The 26875-nt window shown below is 37.8% G+C and overlaps 1 protein-coding gene across 5 annotated transcripts in view; it reads left to right on the forward strand.

Annotated features, from left to right (window-relative positions):
• LOC479708 (S-adenosyl-L-methionine-dependent tRNA 4-demethylwyosine synthase TYW1) overlaps positions 1-26875 on the forward strand; it is a 245697-nt gene that overhangs the window by 80484 nt on the left and 138338 nt on the right. For all 5 annotated transcript variants that reach the window (XM_038539010.1, XM_038539005.1, XM_038539006.1 and 2 more), the window contains exon 11: positions 16486-16595. In XM_038539010.1, coding sequence (XP_038394938.1) covers positions 16486-16595 — 110 coding nt within the window. The remainder of the gene's footprint in view (positions 1-16485; positions 16596-26875) is intronic.

The following is a 26875-nucleotide window of genomic DNA, read 5'->3' on the forward strand; positions in this document are numbered from 1 at the left end:
GAAGTAGGCTTCCCACAGGGAGCCCGATGCAGACTCAATCCCCATACAGGGATCACGCCCTGAGCCAAAGGCAGATCTCAACCACAGAGCCACCCAGGTGTCCCTTTCCCTAATGTTTTTTTTTTTTTTTTTTTTAAGATTTTATTTATTTATTCATGATAGAGAGAGAGAGAGAGGCGCAGAGACACAGACAGAGGGAGAAGCAGGCTCCATGCCGGGAACCTGACACGGGACTCGATCCCGGGACTCCAGGATCACACCCTGGGCCAAAGGCAGGTGCTGAACCGCTGAGCCACCGAGGGATCCCCATCCCTTTCCCTAATGTTAAGTAAGACTTTACTTAACTATGGAACAATTATTAACACAATTATCAGAAATTATTGAAAAGAAATTAACATTGATGCAGTGCTATTAATTAAACTGGAAACTTTGAATTTCATCAGTTTTCCCACTAATATCCTTTTTCTTTCAGGATGCAGTTATGGCTCCCATATCCCATTTAGTTGTTACATCTCTTTAGTTTTCTCTAGTCTGCCATAGTTCTTCAGTCCTTATTTTTCATGACCTTGACATCTTTGAAGAGTACTCATCAAATATTTTGTCTAATGCTTTCTCATGGTTAGAGTAAAGTTACGGATTTTGGGAAGACTACCATAGAAGTGAGGTGACCTTCCCAGCAGGTCCTATTAAGCGATACATGACATCAGTATATCCAGTTGCTGGTGGTGTTAATCTTACCATTTGATTTTTTTTTTGTATGCAAATAAAGGAATCAATTTTAATTTCCTTTTTTTTAAATAAATTAATTTTTTATTGGTATTCAATTTACCAACATACAGAATAACATCCAGTGCTCATCCCGTCAAGTGTCCCCCTCAGTGCCCGTCACCCACTCACCCCCACCCCCCGCCCTCCTCCCCTTCCACCACCCCTATTTCGTTTCCCAGAGTTAGGAGTCTTTATGTTCTGTCTCCCTTTCTTTTTAATTTTTTTTTTTTTAATTTTTTATTTATTTATGATAGGCACACAGTGAGAGAGAGAGAGGCAGAGACACAGGCAGAGGGAGAAGCAGGCTCCATGCACCGGGAGCCTGACGTGGGATTCGATCCCGGGTCTCCAGGATCGCGCCCTGGGCCAAAGGCAGGCGCCAAACCGCTGCGCCACCCAGGGATCCCTCTGTCTCCCTTTCTGATATTTCCCACACATTTCTTCTCCCTTCCCTTATATTCCCTTTCACTATTATTTATATTCCCCAAATGAATGAGAACATACACTGTTTGTCCTTCTCCGATTGACTTACTTCACTCAGCATAATACCCTCCAGTTCCATCCACGTTGAAGCAAATGGTGGGTATTTGTCATTTCTAATGGCTGAGTAATATTCCATTGTATACATGAACCACATCTTCTTTATCAATTCATCTTTCGATGGACACCGAGGCTCCTTCCACAGTTTGGCTATTGTGGACATTCTGCTATAAACATCGGGGTGCAGGTGTCCGGCGTTTCATTGCATCTGAATCTTTGGGGTAAATCCCCAACAGTGCAATTGCTGTCTTACTGTTTGATTAAGGTAATGTCTGCCAGGCTTTCAAGTGTAAAGTTACACCTTAACATTTTTTTCCCTTTGTAATTAATCAGTATTTTGGGAAGATGCTTCCAGTCTATGCAAATATGCTGTTTCTCTTTAAGCATTTGCCCACTAAATTTTTCATTCATTGGTGAATTTTGCCTGCATCAAATTACTACTATGTTGTTCCACTGATTTTTTTTTTTTACAATTAATAATTGGAATTCTTTTGTAAGGAAAAATAATTTGTCTTCATTTTAAATTTATTATTATATTGATTTGGGCTCAAGAATATTTATTCCTGGGCAGCCCCCGTGGCTCAGTGGTTTAGCGCCTCCTGCAGCCCAGGGTGTGATCCTGGAGACCCCGGATTGAGTCCCACATCAGGCTTCCTGCATGGAGCCTGCTTCTCCCTCTGCCTGTGTCTCTGCCCCTCTCTCCTCTCTGTGTATTCTCATGAATAAATAAATAAAATCTTAAAAAAGAAGAATATTTATTCCTTTGGTTCTAATCCAATACAATTATTATTTACTTTATTGCTCACATTTTTCTAGCTTTGGCCATTTGGAGCTCTGTTGGGTTGGCTTCTGTGTCTTTTCTTTCATTTGAAACACTTGTGAGTTATCTGATTCCAGAAGAGGTTCTGGTTCATCTGTGTTTTCTCTGCCTAGCTTTGGAGTCAACCACTTTCTAAGGAACTTTTGTTCTTATTGAAGAATGATATTTAGGTTCCAAAATTTGGTTGTTTGAAATGCTCGTTTCTACTGGGGTGTTAGTGCTTTCGGGCCCTCTCAGCAGATAGAAGTAGAAAATATATGTATATCTGTATATTAAAATACAAAACCATGAGTTTTTACTGATATTTTCAATTACTGTCAGCATCATAAAGCTCATTCTAGTATTCCTTTTGTGCTTATTTATAACCTTTTTCTTGTAGAGTAAGAAGCCCAGCCTGGCCCTCATCATCTACAACATAATAACTTCAACCCTAATTATATGTATTTGGAAAGGACTGTAGAGTTGCAGACTGATGCCTTTGTTAGAGTTAAATTTATCTTAGGATGGACTAGTCTGGCTTTGGCATCAGGATAATGCTAATCTCATAGAATTAATTAGGAAGTGTTCTCTTTTTTAATGTTTTGGAAAAGTGTGGGAAGAATTGGTGTTAATTCTTTAAATGATTAGAGGAATTCACCAGGGAAACCTGTTTTTGGGCTTTTCTTTGTAGCAAGGTTTTTGATTACTGATTCAATTACTTATAAGTTAGTTAAGACTTTCCATTTCTACTTGAGTCAGTTTTGGGAATTTGTATGTTTCTAGGAATTTGTTCATTTCATCTAGTTTATCTAATTTGTTAGCATACAGTTGATAGTATTTTCGTAATCCTTTATTTCTGTAAGATTGGTAGTAATGTATTATGTTTCATTTCTGAGTTTATTAATTTGAGTTTTCTTTTTTTTTTTCTTAATCTACATAAAGGTTTGTCAGTGTTGTTGATTTTTGCAAGAACCAACTTTTGGGTTCATTGATTTTTCTCTAATGTTTTTCTATTCTCAAGTTTCAGTTCTTTCTATTCTGATCTTTATTATATCCTTTTTGTTGCCTTAAGCATAGTTTGCTTCTCTTTTTCTTCTATTTTATGGTGTATAGTTAGGTTATTGATTTTTTTAAAAATGTGTTTACAGCTATAAATTTCTTCCTGAGCACTGTTTTAGCTACATTCCATTCATCTCTAAATATTTTGTAGTTTCTCTGTATTTTCTTCTTTGATCTACTACTGGTTGTTTAAAAGTGTTGTTTATTTTCCACATATTGGTTAGTTTTTCAGTTTTCTTTCTGTTCTTCATTTCTGCTTTTATTCCGTTGTGGTTGAAGAAAATATTTTGTGTAATTTAAATCTTTTAAAATTTATTGACACTTGTTTTCTGGCCTAACATAGGGTACATCCTAGAAAATGTTCTATACACACTTGGAAAAAATGTGTATATTGATGTTTTTTGGGTGTATTGTTTTGTATATGTAAATAGGTATTATTGGTTTACCATATTGTTCAAATGCATTATTTCTTTATTGTTCTTCTACCTAATTGTTCTGTCTGTTATTTAAAAGGTGGTTTTTGAATTTTATAATTATTAATATAGGACTATATTTTTCTCCTTAGCTTATAGCTTTTTGCTTCATATATTTTGGCACTGTTACTAAGTGTGTATATGCTTATAATTGTTAACATCTTGATGGATTGACTTGTTTATAAATATATATTGTTTTTGTCTTTTCTAACGGTTTTTCACTTAAAGTCGATTTTGTGTTACATATTAGTAAGCTACCTCAGCTCTCTATTGGTTACTATTTGTATTAAATATCATTTTTCTTCCTTTCACTTCTTTTTGTGTCTTTGGATCTAAAGTGAATCTCTTGTAGGCAGCATATTCGTGGATTTTAAAAAAAATCCATTCTGCCAATCTCTGGCTTTTAATTTAGATAATTTAATCCCTTCATATTTTGTTCTTTGTTTCTATAAGCTTTACATCTTTTATGTTGCACACTTTATTACTGCCTTCTTTTGTGTTTGTTTTTTTGTTGTGTACAATTTCACTCCATTATTGTTTCCCTTTCTGTACATCTTTTGTTATTTTCTTAGTGGTTATTCCTCTGAGGATTAAAATTAACCTCTTAAATTTACAACATCCTATATTTAATTTTTTTAAAAATTTTATTTATTTATTCATGAGAGACACACAGAGAGAGAGACAGAGACATAGGCAGAGGGAGAAGCAGGCTCCATGTAGAAAGCCTGATGTGGGACTCGATCCTGGGACTCTGGGATCACGACCTGAGCCAAAGGCAGACACTCAACCACTGAGCCACCCAGGCATCCCTACATTTAATTTTCCTAATTTGTGGTAATTAAGTTCTGTGAAGTTGCATGAGGGCTGCATTAGCAAATACTAAACTGTGGCTTTTAGGGGGAAATAAAGGATTAGGTCCTTGCAATCCTCTTGTCACAAGGTATTTGCCATCTGATCAGTACATAACTTTGTTTTTATGTGTGTTCCTGTGTAAAGGTGCCTTAATTTATATATACTGTTGATTCATTAACATTGAACTTAAGGAACAGCATTATAATTCATGCTGGAATGAAGCTTATCTGACACACATATTTTCCCTGCAAGGCACATCAGTCTTCTTGTGCTTAAGAGCACTACACAGCACTTTTAGCCCCAGTGCTTGGGAACTATTTTAAATAGCAATATCACTAACAAAAAAGCACAAAATGCAAAAAACGGGACATTAAATTGACCACTGAGAGAATACTTATTTTCAGTATGAGAGCTTAAACAAGAAGGCAAAGAGAACATTGTCTTGTTTGACTTCATTTGGGAATGTGTGTATTGGACGACTCAAATTTTTTTGCTGCTCTGAATGTGAATGACAGATAGTAATGTTAAGTATTGATTTTGGGATTACAGATAAATTTTAGCAGTAGGTAATTTTACAGATATGGAATCAGCAAATAATGAGGATTGACTTCATTTTGAACAAATACCACCTTTGGTTCCACAGTATTCAAAAACTTTGCTCATACAAAACTTCATTCCATCTCCTTTGTGGTGGTGTCACAAATTGCAACTTTATGCATTGTTGCACTCATTAATATAGATTTATGATTATTGTTCTGTACATTTGTCTTTTAAGTTGTATAGGAAAAAAAGGTGCTAGAATCCAAAAAGTTGAGTAATACAGACTTTTTTTGTATTTGCCTATGTAATAACCTTTATGTGGTTCTGTATTTCTTTGGTGTGAATCTACCTAGTTGTCCCTTCATTTCTGCTTAAAGGACTTCCTTTAGCATTTCTTGTAGTGCGGATCTACTAGTGATGAACTCCTTCAGCTTTGCTTCATCTGGAAATGTCTTAATATTACCTTCAGTTTTGAAGAATAGTTTTGCCAGATATGGAATTCTTGGTTGACATTGTTTTTCCTTTTAGCGTTGTATGCTGTCCCATTGCCTCTTGGTTTCTGCTGAGAAGCTGGCTGTTAACCTTACTGAGGATCCCTTGTATGTGATGAATATCTTCTCTTGCTTCCTTCAAGATTCTCGAATCTCTGGTCTTTCAGCGGTTTGATTATAATGTGTCTTGGTATGGATCTCTTTGAATTTATTCTGCTTGAGTGTATTGAGCTAGTTGGATGTGTAAATTCATGTTTTATCTAGTTTGGGAAGTTTTTAACCATTATTTCTTTATGTATTCTTTCTGCCCCTCTCTCCCCCTTTCCTTCTGGGACTTCCATTAAATGTATATTGGTATTCTTGATACTGTCGCACAGGTCCATAAGGGTATGTGCTCTTCACACTTTTTCTTTTCCTGCTCCTCAGACTGAATGATTGACATATCTTCAAGTTTACTGATTCTTCTCAAAGCCTGCTCAATCTGCTGTTGCAACCCTCTGCTGAACTTTTCATTTCAGTTAGTATACTTTTTATTTCTAGAACTTGTTTCTGGTTTCTTTTTATCATTTATATCTCATAATTGATATTCTGTATTTGTTGACGCATTTTTCCTGGTTTCCTTCAGGTCTTTGAGAATATTTAAGACAGTTACTTAGTATTTTTCTAGTAAGTGTGATGTTTGTGTTTCTTCATGGACAGTTTTCATTAATTTCTCTTATGAATGGGCCATGCTTTTCTTGTTTCTTCATATGCTTTGGAATGTTTTATTGAAAACTGCACATTTTGGATATTATGATGTGCTAACTCTGAAAAACAGATTCTTCCCATTTTTTTGTTTGTTTGTTTTTGTTGCTTGCTCTGGGTTCTAGTTGTTTGTTTGCTCAGTGAGTTTTCTAGACCATTTTTGTAGAGACTATTCTGTTTTGTGCATTATCTGTGAAGCCTGTGTTTTAGTGGTCAGGGAACGTGTTCATAGAGATTTTCTTGAGCACAAGGAGCCAAAGGAAAAAAGAGGCATAAAAGCCCTCCCTTAGTCTTTGCAGATTGACTCTTTGTTTAGGCATTCCTTCAAAGCTTGGCCAGGCTAATGACAACTCTGCCTTTGCTTTCACTTCCTATTTGTGCTGAGCCTGAAAATCAGTTGTAGGTGAAAGTTTAGTTAGTCTTCTCAGGGTTTTCTTAGCATTCATTCTGTCCTGGGCATGCTTTAGGCTTTTTTTTTATTCTCTGGTGTAATGTGAGTGCTTTCTGTGCTTTGACTCATTCAGAACTCTGTCTCCTAGTGTTTCTTTACAGGCATTCAGCTAACTGTTGTTTTCTTGAACTGTAATTCTTTGCAGCAGTCAGCAGCAGATTGTTTATTTATCTGTTGCAATTTGTGAGGAATTGCTTTTTTAAAAACTTTGGTTACAGAGTTTTTTGAATATAGATAAATAGTATAATGAACCTTTGTGTACATTTTATTAACACAAAGCCAGTCATGTTCCATTTATCTACCCAGTCCTCACTATTTTTATGCAGATCCAGCCAGCCATGATAGTGTTCTGTCTGTACACATACTTCAGTTGACAGATAATATAAAAAATAAGACCTTTAAAAAATATATAGCCATTATACCATCGTCTCATATTGAATTCTCATCATCTCCTCTTAAAGGGAATACACGTATTCCCTTTTCTGGTTATTCAGGGATATAGTTAAAAAAAAAAAAAAAACCTGAAAAGTAAGTCTTTGGACATCTTGTTAAATCAGTGGTTCTCATCTGAGGCAAAATTGCTATTTTTCACTCTGTGGGTAAACCTTGGTCGTTTGACAATGTCTGGAAGCATTTTTAATTGTTAAAACTGAGGGAGGTGTTTCCGGCATCTAGTGGGCAGAGGTCAGCAATGCTTTTAAAACTATGTAATGCTCAGGACAAGCCTGTATAACAAAGAATTATCCAGTCCAAAGTGTCAGTTGTGCTGAGGCTAAGTTCTTTGTTCGGTAGTCCATAGGAGCTTTTTCAGTCAAATGGACTGAGGCAATGTGATGGCATTGAAATCAAATGATATAGTACATCTCCTTTTGAGTGATAGAGTATGTGCTTATGAAACTTAAAATATCATAGGATGAAAATTAACCAAACAAAACTGTATAAATATGTAGATTGCAATATTTGGATCATATAATACTTATCTTATAGGAGAAAGAATCAGGTGTTTTGTGCCATAGTTCTCATTGCATCACATTTTACAATCTCTTCTAATCTTTCACTAAGATTCTTGATATAAGTAGTAGAGTGTGTATGTGTTGGGTTTTTTTTTTTTTTTTTTTTTGGAAGGTCAAGGTTAAAGGGAAGTAACAGGATTTAGTGGGTAATTTACCTGTATCATCTGTTTATAGACAATAATACGATCCTTTAGTTTCTGAGGCGATAAAATTACCCAGTTTTTTTATTTTTATTGTTCTGAAGATTTATTTGTTTATTTCGGACAGAGAGAGAATGAGCAAGAGAGGGAGAGGGAGAGGGAGAGAGAATCTCAAGCAGACTCTGCATGACCTCAGCCAAACTTAAGAGTCAGACGCTTAACTGACTGAGCCACCCAATTTTTAAAAAAGCAAGCGGTATACTTAATAAATTCATTAATGAGATTTATTTATTTATTTTTAAAGAGTTTATTTACTAATGAGAGACATAGAAAGGGAGGCAGAGACACAGGCAGAGGGAGAAGCAAGCTTCCTGTGGGGAGCCCAATGTGGGACTCAATCCCAGGACCCTGGGATCATGACCTGAGCCAAAGGCAGACGCTCAGCCACTGAACCACTCAGGCGTCCCATTAATGAGATTTTAGATAAAAGTAAATGGAGAGGTTTCACTTGCTGTGGCTTCTGATAAAGACGTACTAATACACTAACTTTAAGATTAGAATTCACCATCTGTTTCTATTTTATTTTATTTATTTTATTTTATTTATTTTTTGAAGGTTTTATTTATTCATGAGAGACACGGAGAGAGAGGCAGAGACATAGGCAGAGGGAGAAGCAGGCTCCATGCAGGGACCCCGATGTGGGACTCGATCCCAGGACCCTGGGATCACGCCCTGAGCCAAAGGCAGATGCTCAACCACTGAGCCACTCAGGCATCCCTCTGTTTCAATTTTAAATAATTTAATACACGTTAGAAAAGGCCTAGAAAAAATGGATTTAAATGCTTGTGCGAATGCTTTATTTATCTTTATTTTATTTTACAGATTCTTTTTTTTTTTTTTTTTTAATGATAGTCACAGAGAGAGAGAGAGGCAGAGACACAGGCAGAGGGAGAAGCAGGCTCCATGCACCGGAAGCCCGATGTGGGATTCGATCCCGGGTCTCCAGGATCGCGCCCTGGGCCAAAGGCAGGCGCCAAACCGCTGCGCCACCCAGGGATCCCTATTTTACAGATTCTTAAAAATAGCCTTTGAACCTATTTCCTAACTGTAAAATAAAACAGTAATATCTTCCTTACAAGGTTGCTCTGAGGCTTAATTGCTTGGGCGAGATGGTGCATGTGAAAGTGCTTTAGACTGCAGTATGATGTGCAGATGTGAGTTTTCCCAAATGAGTTTATCTAACCTTATTTGGATAATATGGGTAGCAGATGGTTATAGATAGATAAAATATTATTATTCTGTTAATTTTCAGAAGGAGTTATTGAGTGCTAAGTATATAGATAGCCCAGTTTGTCTCCTGTTTTCTGTTTATGTAAGTGAAAATTTTATACTTTGAAATTTCAAATTAAGATCATAGGTCTTTTGAACAAATAACCTGATTACAAAAATAGACAAAGGATTTGAACAGAGTTCTCCAGAGAAGATATACAAATTCCAATAAACACATGAAAAGGTAATAATATTCCCAAATTGGGAATAAATGAAATATTCATGAACTAATGAGTGGATAAACAAAATGTGTCCACCCAATGGAATGGAATATTATTTGGAAATGAAAGGAATGAAATAGTGATACATAGTACAACACTGATGAACCTTGAAAATATGATGCTAAGTGGAAGAAGCTAGTCACAAAAAAACGAATAGAATGATCATATGGCTATAAAATGTCTTGAATAGAGAAACCTGTAGAGACAGGAAGTAGATCAGTGGTTGCTTAAGGCCGGGGTGGAAGTGTGGATTGAAGAGTGATAGCTGGGGATCCCTAGGTGGCGCAGCGGTTTAGCGCCTGTCTTTGGCCCAGGGCGCGATCCTGGAGACCCGGGATCAAATCCCACATCGGGCTCCCGGTGCATGGAGCCTGCTCCTCCCTCTGCCTGTGTCTCTGCCTGCCTCTCTCTCTCTCTCTCTCTCTCTCTCTCTCTCTCTGTGACTATCATAAATAAATAAAAAATTTAAAAAAAAAAAAAAGAAGAGTGATAGCTAAGAGGAGCAGGATTTCTTTTTGGGAGTGACAAAAATATTCTAACTTTGATTTATATTAATGGATACACAACTCTGTGAATATACTTTAAAGCTATTGGATTATCAGCTTTAAATGGAATGTTATGGTATGTGATTATATTTCAATAAAGCTGATAAAAAAGTTTTGCTTAAGTAGTAAAGACATTTAAAAATATATTTTAAGTGTATTTCAAAAGGTCTCCCTGCATATAATGAAAATTCAAAATATATAATAGGTTATACTGTGAAAATTGCCCTTTTTTTGTTCTTGTCTTCAGTCACTTAGGTTTTCAGAGATATTCTACATGTGTGTGAATAGATTTGTGTGTCTTTGTATATACACACACAAGTAGCAGGATGCTTTATGGTATTCTTCATCTTGCTTTTTTTTGCTCCTACTTTGTAGAGATCTTTTCATATCAGTGCATATAGATTTAGAACCAAATTTTAATCCACTAAATTGAATCATTGTTTGGAAAGCAGGGAAGAAATATGTTTAAAGGGTCTTTGTCTTTAAAGTAATTACTAATATGTGTATTTTCCATTAAAAAATTCTTCATTCTCTGTATATAGTAGGATTGTAATATAATTTTGCTCCAAAGTAATATGTTACTATTATTATTGCTGTGGTAAGAACACCTTACATGAGATCTGCTCTCTTAACAAAATTTTAAGTGTACAAATACGGTAGTGTTCATTATAATGTTGTCTAGCAGCTCTCTAGAACTTCTCTAGAACTTACATAACTGAAACTTTATATTTGTTAAATAGCAATTCCCCATTTCTCCCTCCTCTTGCGCCTGGCAACTTACCATTCTATTTTCTGCCTTTGTGTGTTTGACTGTTTTATAAACCCCATATAAGTGGTATCATGCAGTATTTATTCTTCTATGGCTAGCTTATTTCATTTTAGCATAATGTCCCTCAGGTTAATCTATATGGCAGTATTTCCTTTTTTTTTTTAATTTTTTATTTATTTATGATAGTCACACAGAGAGAGAGAGAGCGAGGCAGAGACACAGGCAGAGGGAGAAGCAGGCTCCATGCACCGGGAGCCCGACGTGGGATTCGATCCCGGGTCTCCAGGATCGCGCCCTGGGCCAAAGGCAGGTGCCAAACTGCTGCACCATCCAGGGATCCCTCCTTTTTTTAAGACTGAATAATATGCCATTTTATTTATATACTGCATTTTCCTTATTCACACACACAGCTTGGCTAATAATACCATAATAAACATAAGAGTGGATATACCTCTTTGAAATTCTGTTTTTAATTCTTTTGGAAAAATACACAGAAGTGGGATTGCTATAGCATATGGTATTCTCTTTTTAATTATTTTTTAAAAACTTCCAGACTGCTTTGCATAGTGGCTACACCATTTTGCATTTCTAATAGTACATAAGAGTTCTAATTTCTTCATATGCTTGCCAACATATTATTTTATTTTGTTAATTTTCTGATGATGGCCATAGGTATAAGGTAATATCTTAATGTGATTCTGCTTTGCATTTCCCTGATGATTAGTGAGGTTGAGCATCTTTTGATATACCTGTTGGTTATTTGTATGTCTTCTTTGGAGAAATGTCCTTTGCCCATTTTAAAATTGAGTTATTATTATTATTATTATTATTATTATTATTATTTGCTATTGAGTTAATGAGGTTCTATATGTATTTTAGATTTTAACCTCTTATCTGACATATAGTTTGTAAATATTTTTGCTCATTTCATAGATTACCTTTTTACTTTGTTGTTTTTTTATTTTTTAATCTTTTGATCTGGAATGCTTTATAGTTTGTTCTAAGGCAAATGAACTTAAACTATCCCTCTAAATTTTTTGATGTATTCTTTTTGTTCTGGTAGAAGATAAGTAGCAAATAAACAAATTTCAAGAGCAAAATCTTAAAGAAATGGTGATTGGGTAGTGTAGTGTGTGGCAATATTATCAATCAAATACAATTGAGATTGGTAGAAGTTCTATCTAAAGTTATGTGTCTACGATCAAAAAAGGAGAGAGGGAATAAACAGTATTAACTAATGAAAGGATATAATAATTATAGATGCCTCCAAGATGTAATCTCTTAATTAATTTGTTAATGAAGATTTGTTAATTAATGAATATTTGAAAAGTTGGAAAACTCAAAATCCTTGTAAATTTATTTATTTAAAAAATATATGGAGTTTATTCAGATTTCATGTTTTAAATGCACTCATTTGTGTGGCGGCTGTATGTGTGTAGTTCTGTCTGCACTTTTTATCATTTGTTTAGAATTGCAGATCTATCACCACACCTTTTCCATCACCGACAGGTTCCTTCTTGTTAGCACTTGATAGCCACACCTACTCCTTTGCCCTCCCTGTTCCTAATCCCTGGAAATCACTAGCTTATTCCCAATTTCTAAATTCCTTGCAAATTTAGATTTTTTTTTCCTTTTTAAAAATATTTTATTTATTCATGAAAGAGAGAAAGGCAGAGACATAGGCAGAGGGAGAAGCAGGCTCCCTGTGGGGAACCCCATGCGGGACTCCATCCCAGAACCCCAGGATCATGACCTGAGCCATAGGCAGACGCTCAACCACTGAGCCACCCAGGTGCCCCTAAATTTAGATTTTCAAAAATAATTCAAGAAGAATGTCATTGTGAGTAGTTCTGTAATCACTATAGTAATGGAATCGGTAGTTACAAACCAGTGTTAGAAACTAGGGATGCCTGGGTGGCTCAGTGCTTAAGCATCTGCCTTTTGGCTCAGGGCGTGACCCTGGAGTCCCACATCGGGCTCCCTGCTGGGAGCCTGCTTCTCCTTCTGCCTGTGTCTCTGCCTCTCTCTGTGTGTCTCTCATGAATAAATAAATAAGACCTTAAAAAAAAAAAAAAAAAAAAAGAAAGAAAGAAAGAAAGAAAGAAAGCAGACCTAGATGGTTTTATAAGTAAGTTCTAGCAAGCATTCAAGGAAGAGGAATTCTCCAGAAAGCAAAGAACAAGGGAATACTTGTAAACTAATTTTAAGAAACTAGTGTAACCTTGATATCAACCCCAGAGAAGTACAGCATGAAAAACAAATTGTAGTGCACTTTTGCTCAGTAGCATGGGTGTCTCTCAGTAGCATGGTTGTAAAATCCTAAACAATACATTAAAATACAGAGTCTAGGGGTGCCTAAATGGCTCAGTCAGGTAAGCGTCTGACTCTTGATTTGGCTCAGGGTGGTGAGATTGAGCCCTGGGTGGGACTCTATGCTGAGGTGGAGCCTGCTTAAAATTCTGCCTCTCCTTCTCCCTCTGCCACACTACCTACTACCCTCTTCCGCCCCCCTCCTGTGTGTGTGTGTGTGTGTATGTGTTTTTAAGATTTATTTATTTATTGGGGGTGGGGTGGGAGGAGCATAGGGAGAGAATCCCCAAGTAGAGCACAGAGCCTGACATAGGACTTAATCTCACAATGCGGAGTCATGACCTGAGCCAAAAGCAAGAGTAGGACACTTAACTGACAGAACCACTCAGGCATCCTATTTTTTTGTAGGGGGTCTTGTGTGTTAACCTGATACTATCTTTTAGCTTATGTGTTTAAGCCATTTATATTGAAAGCCACTTATATTAGTATGGTTTGATTAAAATCTACATCTTGCTGTTTTCTCTGTGTTTTTATTTTTCTGCTTGCTCTCATGTTAATTATTTTATTTTATTTTATTTTTTTTAATTTTTATTTATTTATGATAGTCACACACAGAGAGAGAGAGGCAGAGACACAGGCAGAGGGAGAAGCAGGCTCCATGCACCAGGAGCCCGACATGGGACTCGATCCCGGGTCTCCAGGATCGCGCCCTGGGCCAAAGGCAGGCGCCAAACCGCTGTGCCACCCAGGGATCCCTGTTAATTATTTTAAATGATTTTATTTTATGCTCGGTCTCAGCTTATTCTTTACATATCTTTAAAATATTTTAGAGATTCTCCTAGGGTTTATAGTATACATCTTTCTTTCTTTCTTTTTTTTTTTTTTACAGTATACATCTTTCAACCAGAATCTACCTTCAAATAACACATCACTTCATGTGTAATAATATATGTATTTTATGACAGTATATATCTTATTCTCTTTTACCATTTTTGGGTATTGTTGGCATAAGTTTTACATAAGTTGGAAACACACAGTACATCATTAAGCTTTTTCACTTATGCTGTCAGTTATTTTTAAAGAAATTAAAGGTAAAAGCAAGTATTATTACCCCATTATCCCCCTTTCCAGTGCTCATTATTTCTTTGTATAGATTCAGGTTTCTGTCTATATTTCTTTAGAATGAGCAATTCCCTTTAACGTATCTTGTAAGTTTGCTGAGAAGGAAATCTCAGATTTTGTCTGCAAAAGCCTTTATTTTCCATTTCTGACAGATATTTACACTGGGTATAGAATTTTTGTCAATGAGTTTTGTTTTAAGCATACTTCTCAGGTGTGATTATAGTTTCAGCTGGCTTGTTTTCTAATGAGTTGTCAGATGTAATTTTTAATCTTTGTTCTCATGTAATGTGTCTTTTTTTTTCTCTAACTTAAAAGATTTTCTCATTTTCTTTAGTTTTCATCATTTGGATAAGATATATATTTTTTTTTCATAATTTTTTTTTTTTAATTTAATTCATGAGAGACACATAGAAGCAGAGACATAGGCAGAGGGGCCTGCGGGGAGCCTGATGCAGGACCTGATCCCAGCATCCCGGGATCGTGATCTGAACCAAAGGCAGATGCTCAACCACTGAGCCGCCCAGGTGCCCCCCTAAATGACCTTATTTTTTTTTTATATATATATTAACACATTTTTTTTTTTCTATGATAGTCACACACAGAGAGAGAGAGGCAGAGACATAGGCAGAGGGAGAAGCAGGCTCCATGCACTGGGAGCCCGACGTGGGATTCGATCCCGGGCCTCCAGGATCGCGCCCTGGGCCAAAGGCAGGCGCTAAACCACTGCGCCACCCGGGGTTCCCTGGATAAGATATTTTTAGGTTGTTTTTCATTTTTAAAATGTCCTGGTGGTTCTGTTAGCTTCTTGGATCTGTGGTGGTTTTTCATTACCTGTGAAAAATTGTTAGCTATCATTTTTCTACTATTTCATCTGCTTTGTTATCTCTGCTTTCTTTCTGAGATTCCAAGTATGTGTATTTTGGGCCTATTCCTGTTGTCCTACAGCTCGTGGATGCTGTGTCCTTTTTTTTCACTTAAAAAATAAAACTCTTTGTTTTAGTTGGCTTTTTTGCATTGATCTCCAAGTTTTTTTACTCTCTCCTCAGCTGTTACTAGTTACTGTTGAACCTGTCAAAAGCCGGTTTTTTCATATTTAGCATTTCTCTTTGATTGTATATTATAATTTCTGTCTCTGCTGAGTTTACCCATCTGATCTTGCATATTACCCACCTTTTCTGTTGGGGCTTTTAACATATTAATCACTGTTTTTAGGGACACCTTAGGGGATGCCTCAGTCAGTTAAGCCTCTTCCTTCAGCTCAGGTCATGATCCTGGGGTCCTGAAATGGAGCCAGACGTTGGGCTCCCTGTTCAGTGGGGAGTCTGCTTCTCTCTCTCTCAAACAAATAAAATAAAATCTTTTAAAGATATCACTGTTTTTAAAATTCACTGTCAAATACTTTCAACACTTGTGTCAAAAGAGTTTGGTTCAGGTGATTGCTTTGTCTTTTGGAAATTTTTTTTTGTTTTTTGTTTTGGTTTTTATATCCCTCATTTTTTTTGTTGTTTAAAGTCAGACTTATTTTTTTGTGTGTGTGTTTGGAAATCAGAACACCTTTCTGCTTGGCCTTTCTTTTTGGAGTTCAGGTTAATCGAGTTAGGAGTTGTGCTTGAGTTGAGATTTGTTGTTTCTTTTTTTTTTTTAATTTTTATTTTTTTATGATAGTCACACAGAGAGAGAGGCAGAGACACAGGCAGAGGGAGAAGCAGGCTCCATGCACCGGGAGCCCGACGTGGGATTCGATCCCGGGTCTCCAGGATTGCGCCCTGGGCCAAAGGCAGGCGCTAAACCTCTGTGCCACCCAGGGATCCCAGATTTGTTGTTTCTTTACTTGCCTTTAGTGTACACTGACTTAAAATTCCATGAGAGGATACCTTAAGTGTAGCGCTGGGGCTGGTTTGACAAGGGTTATTTTCTCAATGCCTTATCCTTCCTAGGCTTTAGATATTCCTACTGTGCTGCCTCTCAGGGAGGGTCATTTACTGTGATTTTGCAATCCTTCCAGAAATATTCTATTAGTCATTAATGGTTGCTTGTTAGCCTAGTAGTGGGTGACTGGAAGAAAGAGTTGCATATTTCCATTGTTCTAATTAAACCCCAAGCTTAGCCAAGCACTTCTCCATATAACCTTCTCTGCTAGATATCATGAGTTAAACTGGAAAATACTACTATAAGTAAGCTCTTAGGGAAACCAACCCTGATTTTATGACTTTATGGTTTTACTACTATGATTTTATAATCTTACTACTACTGCATAGTAGTTAACTAGCTGAGAGATGTTACTACAGAGAGTCTAGAATTTTTACCTCTTGTTCTCAGACACCACACCAATCCGGTGGGCACCGAATGGCGGTGGAAGATGGACCAGCCTGAAATGATCTTAAAGGAAGCCATTGAAAACCATCAGAACATGATTAAGCAGTTTAAAGGTATTTATCTACCCTCTAAAAAGGAATGCTAATTAGCATGAATTAAATTGGCAGAAGAATTGCCCCTTTGACAGGATTTTGTCCCTACTGGCAAATTTTCGTATAGGGAAGTGAAAACTTTGTAGAAATATTGTATACATTTTGGTCTTTTTAGTTTTTATTGACAACTTTTGTATTCCACATGATGGAAGAACTAAATAAACTTAATTCACACCAAGCAGGTCTTTGGTTCTCAATAGACACTGGCTGGGTGTCCTATGAATATAATTGGGTTCTAACACTATCTGGAGGTAGTGCCAGACCCCACAGGTCCTGTAAGACTGCCCCACATCAGACCCCAGTTTCAAGTCTAGGCTGTTACCTGTGCTTCTGACTGACTGGTTATAAATTGGAGGTTCTCACTACCTCCTGTTCAGATTTGAGTAATTTATTAGGGTGGCTCACAGAACTCAGGGAAACATCTGTTTACATTTACCAGTTTACTATAAAGGGTATTACAGAGGATTCAGTGGATGGCCAGGTGAAGAGGTAACTTAGAGCAAAGTCTGCAAGCACAGGAGCTTCTGTCCCAGCATCACCCTCCTGGCACATGGAGGGACTCACCAGCCTAGAAGCTCATCAACTCTTGTTCAAGAAAGAGTTTTTATAAAGCCTAATATGTACTCCCTCCTTCCTCTCCCAGGAGGTCCATGGGTGTGGTTGAAAAATTCCAACCCTTTAATCACTTGGTTTCTCTGGTGACCAGCCCCATCCTGAGGCTGCTTAGGGCCCTTAATCACCTCATTAGCTCAGGTGTGTTCAACACGGGTTCCTTATGAATGACCAAAGACACGGCTTTCACTCCGGAGATCCCAAGGGTTTTAGGAGCTTTGTGCCAGGAACGAGGGCCAAAGATGAAATATATTGCTTATTATACTTCAGTCTTTCTTATTGCTTTTCTTATTTCTTATGAGAAATCGAGAAAAGTAATGCAAGTAATGATTAATCAGTAGTAATTTATTAAGGATAATCAGTCAATAATTACACCTTTATTTTATTCTTTATAATTTTCTAAGGACGTGGACCTGTGCCTATTCATGTGTATCTGTGTATGTGCTAACTTATTTTTGTATATCTGCAAAGATGCTAATATTTAAATTTGTAGATTTGTATCTTCTAGTCTCAAGCACTTTTTTTTTTTTGACAAATTACTTTCCCTCGTGTGGATAAAGCAGTGTCTCTTATCAGTGTTTGGAAAATTCAATGAAACTGGTAAAGAACTAAGTTTCAAGATCTGGTATCTGACTAGCAACACTCATTATTGATTTAGTTAATATTGATTATTGATCTTCAAACAAATCATATGCCTTCTTAAAAAATTTCAAAGCAGAGTCTTGTTTTCTCTTGGATAACGTATTGGTCAGAGTTCTCCAGAGAAACAGTCAACAGGATGGTGTGTGTAAGAAATTGAGAGAGAGCTATTGATTTGGGGAGCCAGCTCACGTGATTGTAATCAGTATAGGCATCTCAAATGGCTTGTTTTCAGGTTCCCATGGGGTAAGAGAGAGAAGAGTTTTAAAAAATATCTGTTGTGTTGTTGTAGGGGGAAGCTAGATAAAGGATTGCAGAGAGAAAGAACAGCACATTTGTGGACAAGTGAATCCTGAGTAAGGGCTAAAATGCCTGGGGAGGGGGGAATGACACCCCCCCTCCCATTCAGCAAGGACTGTCTACTTCATTCTTCAAAAAGCTTTCTTTCCTAGGGGGATCCCTGGGTGGCTTAGTGGTTTGGCGCCTGCCTTTGGCCCAGGGCACGATCCTGGAGTCCTAGGATCGAGTCCCACGTCCGGCTCCCTGCACGGAGCCTGCCTCTCTGCCTCTCTCCCTCTCTCCCTCTCTCTCTCTCTCTGTCTTTCATAATTAATAAATAAATAAATAAATAAATACATACATACATACATACTTAAAAAAAAGCTTTCCTAGCATAATAAATAAATAAATCTTAAAAAAAAAGCTTTCCTAGCCTATTGATTTTGACCTAGTAATTCCCCAAAGCGTTCTTTTTTCACATCTTCGTTACTTGACAGTGTTACCATGTCAGTAAAACATTGTTTACTCTTTATTGTTGATTCATTTAATCAACAATAAATTTTCTATAAAGGTTTTCAAGTCGGAACTGGTTTTTAGTTGGAACATTTGTACACTGACACTCTTCAAGGTGCCAGAGCAATTTTTCTTTAAAGTAGTAGTAGAAAATGGGCTTATGAAGAGCCAGTGGGGCAAAGCTACCGTCTGTGGGATTATGACTGAAGGCCTCTAAGTTAGAATCCCACCCAGGCCGAATGATAGGGCAGCGCTGCGGTGCCTCGGTTGGCTTCGGATAGCCGGTCCCCCGCCGTCCCGGCTGGCGGGCCGCTGCGCGCGTCCTGCGTGCCCCGCGTGGGGACCGGGGTCTGGTGCAGAGAGCCCGTCGTCCTGGGAACCCGGGTGCGGCTGGAAAGGGGGCTGCCCCCTAGCCCATCACGCAACGCACGTTCGTGGGGAACCTGGTGTTAAACCATTACTAGACGACCTGCTTCTGGGTCGGGGTTTCTATGTAGCAGAGCAGCTCCCTCGCTGCGATCTATTGAAAGCCCTGGACGCAAGGGTTTGTTTAAAAAAAAAAAAAAATAAAGAAAATGGGCTTATATTTGAAGGAGTGGTGGGTTGACAGGCTGGCATATGGGCATAAAGGAGCTCTCATATTTTATGTTTTCACGAAGAGTGAGCACTCTTTATTTTCAGGTTTTGGATCATGGTAACTATTTGTTAATGTTTTTTTTTTTTTTTTTTTTAATTTCATTCCAAGCTTAAATAAGGCATTACTTTTTTGAAAAATCTGTCTTACTGCTGTAATAATTATAGTAAACCTAGCTATGATACTGTAGTATTAAAAGAGAAAAAAACCCTAATTATTAAAGGATGAAATACATAATTTGGAAGAATACAGAGCTCTTCTAGAAAACTGGTGGTAGCCTGCAGCCCTCAATAAACATATTGTTTTCTTTTTAAAAATATCATAACAGGCAAAATTATGGAATTTTAGTATTTCACAATATTGGTTATGTTTTCTGTCTTCTCGACTCAGCAGAAAGTAAACCATTCAAATGTATGACTGTTTATTTTATTGTAGACATTCGTCAGGCAGTGAGATTTTGTAACTTCACTTAGGCTTTATCAATGGTTATAGCCTAAAGTTTTCTTTCTTTCTTTCTTTTTTTTTTTTTAAGATTTTATTCATTTATTCATGACAGAGAGGGAGAGAAAGAGAGAGAGAGGCAGAGACACAGGCAGAGGGAGAAGCAGGCTCCATGCAGGGAGCCCGACGTGGGACTCGATCCCAGGACTCCAGGATCGCGCCCTGGGCCAAAGGCAGGCGCCAAACCGGGTCTCCAGGATCCGGGTCTCCAGGATCATACCCCAGACTGAAGGCGATACTAAACCGCTGGGCCACCGGGGCTGCCCAGCCTAAAGTTTTCTTTTTTTATAAACCAATTCCTCCTGCAGTCAGTGAAATCTCTATGTTCTATCTTTTGTTCATTCCTAGAGGATAGAGTTTAAATAAAACAAGTCCTTTTCCTTTCTGAATGGTGAGCCTCAAGAGTGAAGATGGTGAGGCTAACTCCTGCTTCCTCTTCTGAACTGCATATCCTTACCTGGCTGCAGTCCTAAAACGGATCCTACATGTGGACTCTATAAAGATGCAGATACATAACTCTAGATTTTATTTCAGCCACTGGTGGAGTCTCTCTTCTCTCTCTTCTCCAGATCTGAACTCCTCTGTAGAGACTGGTCTGGAGAGGTGGTTTATATCATGGGATGTAGTTATTCACTCACGGAGACCCTGCTGGAAATTCCCCCTTTCTCCCACAGCCGTAGTAGAGTTTCCCTATTACCCTGTGCCCCCAGCGGCTTGAGAAAAGCAAAACAAAATTAAAAACCAAAGGAATGGGGTATTACCATTTTTCTTAGTTAGAATTTGGGTTACATTTTCCTTAGGAAAAAAAAATGAATTTGATTAGTGATATTGAAATAGATATATTAGTACTGTAGTTTAAGTATATTGCAGATTAATTTGGTCTTGAGGGGTTTGAATGGTAACTTAATCTTCATTTTAACAGCATTATATCTTAGGAAATACAAATTTCAGGTTTAAACAGAAATGCTTTCGGAACATTACAGGCGGTTTTCAAAGAATCTAAGCTATTTCCTTCTTAGTTGGTTATATTCTGGATATCCTGACTTCATCCCGTCTTTAGAGGTTCAATCTTAACTTATTAATAATTTCCCTTATTATGGTTTGGAGTATTTTGTTTTTTAGTGTGCTTTTCTACACCATGATGAATACCTGCTCTCTCTCATGGGTCTGGTTTAGTCATTTTATGATTTTATTTTTGTGGAGGAGGAGACTTGCTGTGGGGCTTTTTGCTTCTTCCCTCTAAACTTCAAGGTTTAGCTAAATGGCCAGCCTTGAACAGATTTTGAAGATATTCTGATTGTTTTTTTTAATGCTTCCCTTTTGTGCTTCTGTTCTCAATTCTGAGGGCAATTATTGTTCTTCAGTTACTTAATTGAATCATTAAAATATCTTTCTCCTCATGACCTTTATTGGCTTTCCCTTTATACACATGCAGAATTAACTTTCTGTTGATTACAAGTGGGTCAGAATTTCAGTGCAGCTCAGCATCTGTTCAAAATGCTGCCTGTCCCCTTCTAGATAACTACACCAGGGAGAAATAGTTCCAGAGATTGGGGTGGAGGCTTCCTTAGGTCAATTCCTATCAGTTCAGCAATCAAGTGAGTGAACTCTGTTTGTCAGGAACATCTTCATTGCTGAAGTTGCAAAGATGAAAAGACATTATTTGTGCTAGATTTTTTTTTAATCTATAGTTTAAGTTAGACGTGAAGTAATGCAAAAAAATAAGTTTCCTACGGATGGTTTTCACAAACAAGGCATGCTAAAGTACATGTCCAAAAGAAACATGGGGGTGGTGAGGAAGAAAGCCCCACCTGCTAATTGTTTTCTGAAGGTTATTTATGAGAAACTTCCCAGTGGAAGTGACCATGTCAAAGATCTATTTGACGTTCAACCAGGAGGGTTCTTAGCAAGATCTTTAGCGAGGGATTATATTGTTATGAAAAGAAGGAAGAGAATATTTTATGTCTCATTTTATGTCTGACTGACCCACACTTCAGAAATAGGCAAGAATGCCCTTATGCTGGGCAATATATCAAGTTTATTTTTGTGGTACTTGGATTTATTGCTATAACAGAGGATGACACTTCTGGCGTGTCAAGTTTCTGCTTTGGCATCTTTGAGTGAGATAAAGTATGCTTCGTAGTAATCTGATGACTGTAGTGATTGTCCAGGATCAGGAAGCTATTCAGGATAAGGGAAATGTCAGGAATTTACTTAAGGGGAAAAAAAATCAGAATAACAAAGCAGAAGTGAAGAGGGTAAGGTTTGGGGAAATATGGGAATAAAGAGAGAGCCTCTGTGTGTGTGAGAGAGAGACAGACACTCCCCATGTGGAAAATATCTCTGTAGATTTGTTACTGAAATGTAGTGTTTGCTGTTCTCTGGACTATCTTCCTGCTCCAGAGCTGCTATTAGAAATTTAGAGGATGTCTTATTTCCTGAACTATTTCCTTGAGGACAGTGAAGGAAGGCCTTGTTTTAGGAAAGATCACTATTAGCCTCTGGCAGTGAGCATGAAATAGAAATGTGTTATGAAGGACAGAACCATGATTTTACATATTCCCGTCAACACCTTACTTTTGAGAAAATTAGGACAATTTTTAAATCCTAGAATTATGACTCTTTAAGGAGTTTTACCATGGGACTTTTTTTGTCTGGGTTTTTGTTTTTGTCATTGTCTAAATAGATAGGTTGAGATTTTTAGTTCAGGGTCTCAGAGAGAATGACAGCTGATCCTTTGCTTTTACATCTTCCTCCTTCCCTGGCTGCTTCTTGGGTGTCCTCCCATGACCTCTCTTTCTTTCCCTAGACTTGAGTCCCCTAGCTCCCAGTTCACTCCGTGAGTGCCCTAGCTCCCAGTTCACTTCTCCGTCTACACTCACTGCCCTGGCAGTCCAACTCAGGCCCAGAATGGAAGTACTATCCATTTGCCAAAATGTTTATTTCCTCCCGGTCTATTCTTGCAGAATCCAAACTTGAACATTGGACACTCATTCACACATACATAAGAGATATCAAACTTTACCATTCTAAAATTGAGCACAGGCTATTCCTTCCCTGTAAGACCTGTTACCCTCAAAAGTTTTGTTTGTCTAAGTTGGTGGCAGCTCTGTTGCTCTGGCCAAAAGCTTTGTAGAAATCATTAATTACCGGGACGCCTGGGTGGCTTAGTGGTTGAGCGTTGGCCTTTGGTTCAGGGCATGATCCCAGTCCCAGGATCTAGTCCCACATCGGACTCCCTCATCATGGAGCCTGCTTCTGCCTCTGCCTGTGTCTCTGCCTCTCTGTCTCTTCTGAATAAATAAATTTAAATAAATCTTTAAAGAAATAATTAATTACCTTTCTCTCTCTTATCTTACATCCAATCCATTAGAAAATCCTATTGATTTAAAAAAAAAAATCCTATTGATTTTATCTTCAAGATAGATCTCTTCCTGCAACCTCCACTGTCACCACTGCAGTGGAAGCCACCATCATTTCTTGCTTGGATTATACAATAGCCTCTTGCCAGTGTAACCTCTTTGCCCCTATAGTCTCAGTTTAGCATCCAATCTGATCCAAACATTTAGAACGAAATTTAGATTATGCCACCTTTTTCCAGTGGAAGTGGAAAACCTTGCCGTGGCTACCCATGTTTCTCAGATTCCTTGGACATGTCAGTGTGCTCCTGCCTTAGGGCCTTTGCTCTGCCATCTGCTGCCTAGATTCCTTGGGCCACCACCCGCATCTTCTTCAAGTCAGATCACAGCTTTGTAGCGAGCTTCTCCTGACTGCCCTTTTTTCTAGGCAGCCTGCCTCCTCCTCTTCTTTGGATCCCTAATCTGTACCCTACTCTACATTTTCTGTTCCATATGCTTATCACCTTCTAAGATACTAAAGATATGCATATCCTGTGTGGTAACCAGTAGCCTCGTGTGGGCCTTTATATTTTGAATAATGAAAATTAAAAAAAAAATTGGTTTGTCATCAAAGTAACCACACTTTTAAGTGTTCAAGAGTCCCACATGGCTGGTGGCTACTGTATTAGATTGCACAGAGAACATTTGCATCATCTCAGAACATTTTACTGTATAGAATTTACAGATTTATTATGTTTGATGTTCTCTGTTTCATAAGAATATAAACTTCACAAAGGCAGAGGTTTTTCTCTAAATAGATAAATTATTTGTAAAGTTATTCACTGTAGAAAAGTTGTCTAGAGGATGCCTGAGTGGCTTAGTTGGCTAAGCATCTGCCTTTGGCTCAGGTCATGATCCCAGGGTCCTGGGATCGAGTTCCCCGTTGGGTTCCCTGCTCAGTGGGGAGCCTGCTTCTTCCTTTCCCTCTGCCATTCCCCCCACTTCTGCTCTCTGGCTCTCTCTCTCTGTCAAATAAATAAAATCTTAAAAAAAAGCTGCCTAGAGCACTATTTGGCACATAGTAAGTGATCTATAAATATATGCTGAATTGAGTGGAATTATTTTATTTTTGAAATAATTAAAAGATTGAATTTTTGTTTCAATTCACAAAATAAATATTATTCAAATAAAAATATTTGCAGCTAACATTTTTGGAATGCTTTTGTGCTAGGCCTGGCACTGCCCTAGGTATTTATTTCATTGAATTTTTATAAAAGCTGTGTATGGGGGCACCTGCGTGGCTCAGTCAGTTGAGCATGTTCTTGATTTCAGCTCAGGTCATGATCTCAGCCTCATGAGATTGAGCTCTATGTTGGGCTCTCTGCTCAGCATGGAATCTGCTTAAGATTTTCTCTCTCCCCTCCCCTTTCCCTTCCCCTGCTTGCACTCTCTTCCCTCAATAAATACAATCTTAAAAAAAAAAAAAAAGCCGTGTGTGTGTGTGTGTGTGTGTGTGTGTGTGTGTGTATGTGTGTGTGTGTAAAATCCCCATTTGTAGATTAGAGAATGGGCATAGAGAGGTTGAGTGGCTTGACCAAGAAACACAAACCAACTTAGTGGTATAGCCAGAATTTAGACCTGCTACACATGACTTCCAGTGCTTAGGGCCTAGCCAATGCTCAATTATACTACTTTCTGAGTTTCAGGTTAATTTTGCAGTTCAGGTTAAATCTGCCCTTTTCATATGCTCATTGCGAGGGGCGGGGGGAGTGAGGTTAAATTTAATGACATTTTTTATAAAAAGGAAATGAACATGGAAGACTCCTAACTCTGGGAAACGAACTAGGGGTGGTAGAAGGGGAGGAGGGCGGGGGGTGGGGGTGACTGGGTGGCAGGCACTGAGGGGGGCACTTGATGGGATGAGCACTAGGTGTTATTCTGTATGTTGGCAAATTGAACACCAATAAAAAATAAATTTATTATTAAAAATAAAAAGGAAATGCTTTCTGCTGAGTTGTTTTGGCAATGTACAGTGAGTTAGGGATCAAGTTTTTTAAAAAACTTGATTCACTTAAGATCGTAGATTTCAGTCACCTAAAAAAATCACTCATTTAAAAATACTAATGTGAAATACATTCTCAGAACTGCAGTTAGATAGCAATCATAGCAGGTATCATCTGTCACATTTAGATTGTTCTGGTTTTAGTCTGTATTGTGTTAGTTTGATCTTTTGGATATTTAGTTGAAGTTGCTTGTTTCCACATAAAGTGTGTGTGCATGCTCAGCTGCACATGTATAAAATAAAATCACTTTCTGGTAAATAAGGTACAAATGAGCAGTGAAACTTGACTTTATTTTTCTCTGGGTTTGTTATATAGTTAAGGTGATACCGACTGGGATTTAATCATTTTAAGAAACCAGGATAATAGCAGTGATAAATTTTAAACAAATGTTTTTTGTGCGCTAGGCATTCTGCTAAAGCCTTTTACATGCCTTATCTTATATAATGCCAACAAAAATTCTTTGAGGTAGGGACTTTTCACGGTTCAGGAAATTATGTTTCCAGGGTGGCTAAGTGAGAGGGAATATTAACATCCTTCCTCCCACCTTCAGTCTTCACAAGGAATCTGTGAAGAGACTATATGCTTTGTAAAGAACTTAGAGTTAGTTGATAGAAATATCAGAAATAAAGAAGATATATTTTTATTTCCCTTTTTATACTCTTTCCAAGTCTTCCAAATTCTGTCTTAGATTGAGGGACTGTTATGAGTGCCTTGTACATTTGAATTGAGAGCAGTTCTCAACCCATTCTGCACACTGAAAACGAATGGGAAGTGTTTTAAAAAAATGCCTGAGTCCCGTCCCCAGAGGTTTTTGACTTCATTGGTTTGGGATACCACTTGGACATTGGGAATTTTTTTTTTTTTTTTTTTTTGACATTGGGATTTTTAAAAGTGCTTTGGGTAGTTCCAAGGTGTGGTGAGGGGCAAGAACCTGTGGTGTGTGCTGGTGGTCCCCAAACTTGTTGGCATATTGGAACCACCTGGGGAGCTTCTGAAACTACTGATTACTGTGCTTCTCTCCCAGGATTGTGGTTTAATTGGTCTGTGCTGGGGCCTGGAATTTGGAAGAGTTAAGATTTCCCAGGTGATTCCAATGTGCAAACAGATTTGGGGACTTCTGATTTATGCAGTGATGTTCCACCTCGGCTGCACGTTAGTGTCACTTGAGTTTTAGAAGGTCCCATCATCCTGGTTTACACTCACTTAAGTAGAATCTTTGGCATTGGACCTAGTTTTTGACACTCAGGCGATTCCAACGTGCAGCCAATGGTGATAAATTCAGGTTTCTTTTTGTTTCTTATATGGTTTTGAACCAACTCCATTTAGTTTCACAATTCAGAATCCTTGTGGAATGAAGGAGATAAGAAGAGGCTTTTCCTTATACCGAGTTCAGCTTCTTCCCCTCATATTTTTATTGTGGTAAAATATATATAACACAATATTTACCAGTGCAGCCATTTTTAAGATGTATGATCAGTGTCCTTACTGATCAGTGTCACTGATCAGTGTCATTACTGAATGTACTAAGGTACATTCTTAATATTGTGCAATTGTCACCACTACCCATTTTCAGAACTTTGTCATCATCCCTAACAGAAGTTCTGTACCCAAGAAAAAACAAATCTTGTTTCTCCCTCTTCCCAGCCTCTGGTAACTTTCTAT

Source organism: Canis lupus, chromosome 6 (assembly GCF_011100685.1).
Source record: "Canis lupus familiaris isolate Mischka breed German Shepherd chromosome 6, alternate assembly UU_Cfam_GSD_1.0, whole genome shotgun sequence".
Classification (NCBI taxonomy): domain Eukaryota; kingdom Metazoa; phylum Chordata; class Mammalia; order Carnivora; family Canidae; genus Canis; species Canis lupus.